General features: G+C 30.9%; 1 protein-coding gene across 1 annotated transcript in view; it reads right to left on the bottom strand.

The window, feature by feature from the left end:
* The window catches only part of LOC134240146 (uncharacterized), a 28,308-nt gene extending 24,538 nt beyond the window's left edge, over positions 1 to 3,770 (bottom strand). Inside the window, exons 1-4 of the mRNA XM_062722247.1 lie at positions 3,724 to 3,770; positions 3,540 to 3,576; positions 2,782 to 2,974; positions 51 to 161 (exon numbers count right to left, since the gene is read on the bottom strand). Coding sequence (XP_062578231.1) covers positions 51 to 161; positions 2,782 to 2,959 — 289 coding nt within the window. The 5' untranslated portion in view covers positions 2,960 to 2,974; positions 3,540 to 3,576; positions 3,724 to 3,770. The remainder of the gene's footprint in view (positions 1 to 50; positions 162 to 2,781; positions 2,975 to 3,539; positions 3,577 to 3,723) is intronic.
* Positions 3,771 to 6,707: the final 2,937 nt, after the last annotated feature.

The following is a 6,707-nucleotide window of genomic DNA, read 5'->3' on the forward strand; positions in this document are numbered from 1 at the left end:
ATACTGCATATTTTAAGACTTGCTGTTTTTATCTGAGAATTTGTACTTACACAGATAGACTTTATTAGATCTGAAATCTGTGTCTGGGCATGCTCCATACTGAAGGTCACAGGGAATGAGGTCAATGTCATTGGCAACAGTATTGAAAATTGGACAGTAATCTACATAATGAATTAAATGAAGAACTGTTAAAGCAGGACTGCAACAAAACTCTATCATAATTACTTAGTCTAGTATTATCTGTATTAATCCCCAATTACACCTATCTTTATTCTTAATATTATCTCATAATCCATATTAAATATGATAATTATTGAATGAAAGACTATACAATTATATAGTTGAACATTCATATTTTTACATGTAGTTAATATTAGCTATACTTATATAATTTCAAGTTCTATTCATAATGAGCGCAGCGAGCAGCACATAGCGCTGCTTGTCACTGCAAGCTTTTAAAGTAATGCCTGCGTGAGGAGAAAATTGTAACTTTGCAAACAGCACTGTCAACATATTAAAAAACTTATACCTGGTAATTGAAGTCTGCCACCTAGCTGTCCATAATGCAAATCTTCAAGTTCCAACAACAAAATTTCTTAATTTTTTTGCAAGCCAATGAATAATTTTATTAATTATCTAAAGTCTAAAATGCAAACTAAAATTCTTAGTGTAATACTTCCCACTTCCCTGTCTTTTCTCTTATTAGAACATACCTGCATTTCCTCTAAGACTTGCATATAACTACAATAACTATATATATGCAAGTGTTTCATAATTTGAAATATATTTTACATTATAACTTTCTATAATTTCCATTAGATGTTACACCTAGATATACATGTTGAAATAATTTAATGCTTAAAAACTTTTTGTTTTGATTCAGTCTTTTTCATCTTTGTTTATGATCGCAACTGATAAGATATGTGTACAATAACGTGATGTGTACGAGGATTGATCCATAAGTTTGTGGAATTTCTTTCTAAAATTTTATCGTGATTTGATGAAATCAATCAACAGGCATATTCATAATATACTGTCAAAATGCAACAATATTGGAAAATTTCACCACTTTCCAATCACCAATAGGGTCACACGAGCTTTCTGAAAATAGATAGTTGGGAAACCTGGAGGAGACTTCGACGTAACGTCAAGTTAGATATGTCACGTCATGTTATAGAAGCATCTCGCCCAAATGTCCAATTATAACACGTAATTCTACAAAATGCTGTCTTTTTCTCCATTTTTTTTCTCAAGAAAAGCCTGGGTATCCTCTCGCACCAAGCCACCAACTTATCTTCATTTTTTACTCATATTTCAAAATACTACCCATCTTTCCATATGATTTCCAATTTCAGTAGCAATGTCAAAATCACAATGGCAGCAGACAACGTCCATTAACGCTTTTAATTTGTCTAGGGGGATACGTACTTAAATAGAGCCTCTTAAAAGGGACCACACCTTTTATCAACATCCATGGAAGTTCCAATTTTTCTTAAATTTCTTATGCCACTGGAAAACCAGTAACTAAATGCATTTTTCCCAAGCCTATGTCAATAATATACGCGTTTAGGATCGAGTGATCCCGAGATTTTCACAAAACGTGTGACTTGACCAAAATTTGACGTTAACTAACAACTTAAAGATGAGCAATAAATCATCAACTTATAAATTAAATATCCAGTAAAATCAGTAAAACTCTCACACAAAGGTTTACAAAAGATCAAGCAATCGTAATAATGACATAATTTTCCTTTTATATACCACATAGGGCAGTTTAATTCTTATTTCACGAATTAAGAATTTAAATGATAATAAACGCATTAATGTCTCCCCCGCATTTCCAAACAACCGTTTCTATGGCAACTGCCATAAAGTTACTATCAAAGATTTTTAAAATGTTTTGAAATTTAAAATATTCCACAAGTGTCTATATTTTCATTTGTAATTTTCCACTAATTCCACTGAAAAAATAAATAAAATATGAAGAAATTCCATGAACTTTTGGATCAAACCCTCGTATAAGTTATTAGTAGTGTTGTCAAACTGGTTGAAAATCAGAATTGATTAATCAGCAGCATCTCTGTTGATTCTAACCCACTGATCATCAGCCAATAATCGAATAGCTAACCATTTGTATAAAATAGTCATGAGACTAGTCAAAAGATGTAGAATTTAATTTTATAATAATGTAAGATAAGGTGCATTGTACAGATTAAAATTTTAAATACAGTATGCAGCTTGATTAGCAATTTCAGTATATACAGATTTTTGCATGATTAGGAATTACTTGACCTGGGAAAAAAATAAGCATTGACAGATCAGGTTTCAATTAACATGATCATCTAAAATATATATGGAATTAATTTTCTAACTGTTATAAGACATTTAATATTGCAAATCCATGTGATTCCGTATGAAATGACAAGTGAATTCTCCCAAATACTGAGAACTAATATAATTATTTATTTATACAAGTAGTTTAGTTTCTTCAGTTTAGAAATACAAATATCATTATCTTAAAATTTATTTTAAACCAGATTTTAAAAGTTAATGTTAAAATGGTAAATGACAACACTTGGATGATATATATTTTGATAACAAGAGCTTTTTCTTGAAATAAAAGTGAGAAAACTATAAAAGATATGCGCTGTAGTACACCGAATATAACTGACTGTTAAAATCTCCAATGGATTGTCTACAATCGACAGCTTTTCCGATCGATTATAATTTGATCATAGTGACAACACTAGTGTATATGTACATATGATATAGAGTTCTTACTTTTTGATGCCCAGTTTGGTTTGACACAGATTTCCCCTGGCTCGTTGTACTGGTTTGGCATACAGTGATAAAACTCCGGATCTTGACAATTTTGCTTATTCTTCATTGTCTCCCAGTCATTGCTATTGAAGGGACACAACTCCCCAGGTTGTAATTTGTTAAATTGGTTTTCAGTCATTTTTAGGGGAATATCCTTTGAAAACAGAAGAGCAGTAAAATTATATAACCATGTTTTGCATGTAAGTGTTTTCTTATATATCGATCATCATGCAAGTACTTTCTGAGTATGTGCAGTCAATTAAAGGTTGATTTACACAGTAGCAAGTAAAAAAAAAATAATGTATTAAAATTAACTCAGCTGAATAAATCTTTTTTACTTACTAAAACTTTCCAGATAAATTTTAAGAATGCAATCATCATGGTTATATAATTTAATTTTTTCCCCAAATGATTGAAAGACTGATTTTAAAATGTGGGTGAAAATATTGCTAATCTAATGTCTAAATGTGTTAAGAAGTTGTGAAGTTCAAGATGCACCTTATACAATGTACATGTAATGAGGTTTCCTTCAGTCAGACAGTAGTAAAATCTTTGGCAAGATTTGATTGCTGAGAAAAATAAGCAAATAAATTCAAATGGGCTATTTTAAAACAGGTAGACATCATGTGGTAGATGTATCCCCACATATTTATGCACATATAATATTTTGTTCTTTAAAAATTTATATAGACTAATATTCATCGGCCTAATCATCTTACCTGCTTACCGGTCTACAATGATTGACATGCAGTTGACCTACAAAATTGATCTAATAATAATGACGAAACACAATCATTACACATCACCTTGGCAAAAAAACTCCTTTTAAACTTTCAAATTCATAAATATGATTTTATTGTTTTATTAAAATCATAACCTATTAAACTATTACTGACTACCTACCAGTGCTGCATCATAGGTATTCCCATGTGTAACACCCGAAACCGAAAGTGTGGATTTCCTACTGCGACTGTACGAGTACTCCCCCTTGACTATAGGTTATACTATAGTCTCGTTCAACCAGAAGTTCGGCTGACCAGGCCAGGCCAGAGGGGGGCGTTTTACAAAAGACTAAACGATTAAGACAAAAATTTTGTTTTGCTTATAACTTAAGTTTATAATTTACATTTAACTGAAAATGGTGCAAATCTTTTTTTAGCCCCAAAAATAGACAAGGAAAACTACGGAAGCGTATTAGGGCCGCAGCAATATCTTTATTAATTTGTTTTAACAAATTAGTATTTATTTAAACAAATTAATAATTTGTTTTAACAAATTATTAAATTGTTATAACAAATTAATAATTTGATATAACAAATTAATAATCTGATGTAACAAATTAATAATTTGTAATAGCAAATTAATAATTTATTAAATTATTAATTTGTTATAACAGATTAATAATTTGTTATAACAAATTAGTAATTTGTTGTAACAAATGGCTATTTTTGGACATTTTACATGTACACAGAAGTTGACAGAACTATGGAATCTATATCAGATTAGAAATCTTTAAAATATTGAATTTGTGAAACAATAAGCACACGGTCTGCAAAGCTGTATGTTTCTTCTAGCAGCTCAGAGTTTTCACTTCAAACATCAATGTCATGATAAATTGCATCAATGTCCTAGATTCTATTCCTTATAGCTTGTTCTTAGAAGCTTTACTGAAACTTTGTCCGTACGTGCCCCCCCCCCCCCCCCCCCCCCCCACTTTCCGACTCTGTACAGTCATATCACCCAATGCGTATGCTAGGAAAAATATCTTATTTGAGGCATGCAACAGAATGTTACAATATAAATTGTTTTATTTGTGTTTTGTTTTTGCTCATTTTAACTCTCTCTCTCTTCTATCTTTATATGTGACATGATCTACTTTGAATAATGCTTTTCGCCAGGCATTTATGTCTACTGTTCAACCCAACTCATGTATAAAGAATAAAATCTTTAAACCAAACCCAATTCCATATATGCAAAATCCTGGATCTGCTCCCGTGGTGAACCTCCATGGTTTCGTATAAAGCTGTGAGCAACAGAGGCAACATTAACTAAAATGAATTTGCAGATAAATTATCAAGAAAAAGATACATTCCGTATCAACTTCCCTGGAAAACGAACGAAAAAATAAAACCCACAATATTCTTGAGTGGGTAGCTCTTAGCTGTGTGGCAACGCACTTTGACAAAATTACACACTTTGAAAAAAATTTTCAAAGTGCGTTAAAATTGGGACAAAATCAACGCACTTTGAAAAAAATTTTCAAAGTGCGTTAAATCTTGGACCAACTCAACGCACTTCGAAAATTTTTTTCAAAGTGCGTTAAGAGTCTACATCAATATATTTTACTATGGAGACACTTAACGCACTTTGAAAAAAAAAATCATATTTTAGTCATGGAAAGATTTAATTTGTTTTCAAAAAACTAAGCCTAACCCTAACCTCAAAAATGAATTGATTTACTCCCGTCGAAAAGAGGAGAAGACGGGTATAAGATCCTTCAGTCCAAATCTTTATCTTTCCAATACATAGGTGTCGGAAACAAACGGGGGAGGGGAGCAATAAACCTAAAAAGGGTACGCTGCATTTTCAGTGCTTATACGATGAATATATCTTTCCAAAATAAGTGGGGGGATTAGCCCCCCATCCCCTCCCCTGGCCCTTCGCCCAGTCTCGATGCCTATGCTATACTCAAAGCATTCATATAATTATGTATTTAACAGGTATGGCGTTGAAAACTTTCAGTAATAAATGAGTTAATTAAACAGATGAAAACTAGAAATTTGTAAGTACAATAAAACGTATGAGAGAGAAAGAATTTTCATAGTTTTGAACAATCAAATTGGCCCCTTTTTATTATGATAAATGCTAAGTTGCTTGAAGCTGTCCTCTGTTAGTGCCCCCTATACACCTTTACAACTACTTATCAAAGACTCGTAGAATTAAAAGAAAAAAAAGAAACGAATTAATGAACTTAAACAATCGTCACTCTTTATTTCAAGACTCTTTAATTTTCCCTAATATTTTATCAAAACCTTAAATATTTAAAACGTCAATATCTCAGGTCCTACAGTGATTTTATCATCAAAAAAGTTATCAAACCAGGATCTGTTATTTATCATACCGATTATTTGAAGGAATATTGATCAATCTTTACATTTTTTTCAAAGTGCGTTAATATGGTCGATATTAAAGCACTTTGAAAAAAAATTATTTTTTTCATAGTGCGTTAACTTGGTCCCAAATTTTAACGCACTTTGAAAATTTTTTTTCAAAGTGCGTTGTAACATAGATGCAATAATGTAGCCTTCTCCGATTTTTATATCTGACATTTTCTGGAGCCTCTCCCCCCCCCCCCCCCAAAAAAAAAAGGAGAGGGCTACATTATTGCAGCTAGGTAGCTCTTGGTGAAATTTAATATTAAATGAATTGAAATTCATAATGTGTCATTCAATTCTTTTGTATGCATGAAACTTTTATAATAATAATAAAAAAGAGCCTGCTGGAAAAGCTCTCAAAAGTCCCACTAAAGCCTTATTATTGGCCAAAAACTTTGACAGTTGCAAATTATTTTCATAAATCCGACATATACTAAGATTTTTTTATTTGATCTGGCTTTTGTAGATTGTATACATTTCAAATTTTGTCTAAAATAGTCATTTGTTTTATCAAATTATTAATTTTTTTTTTTATCAAATTAATAATTTGTTTTAACAAATTAATAATCTGTTATATCAAATTAATAATCTGTTATAACAAATTAGTAATTTATAATAACAAATGACTAATTTGATTAAACAAATTACTAATTTGTTTAAACAAATTAGTAATTTGTTTAAGCAACTTAAATTAATTATTAACAGTTTGTTTTAACAAATTACTAATTTGTT

Source organism: Saccostrea cucullata, unplaced genomic scaffold, assembly GCF_032062105.1.
Source record: "Saccostrea cucullata isolate Sc308-1 unplaced genomic scaffold, CSIRO_AGI_Scuc_v1 ctg74, whole genome shotgun sequence".
Taxonomy (NCBI): Eukaryota; Metazoa; Mollusca; class Bivalvia; order Ostreida; family Ostreidae; genus Saccostrea; species Saccostrea cuccullata.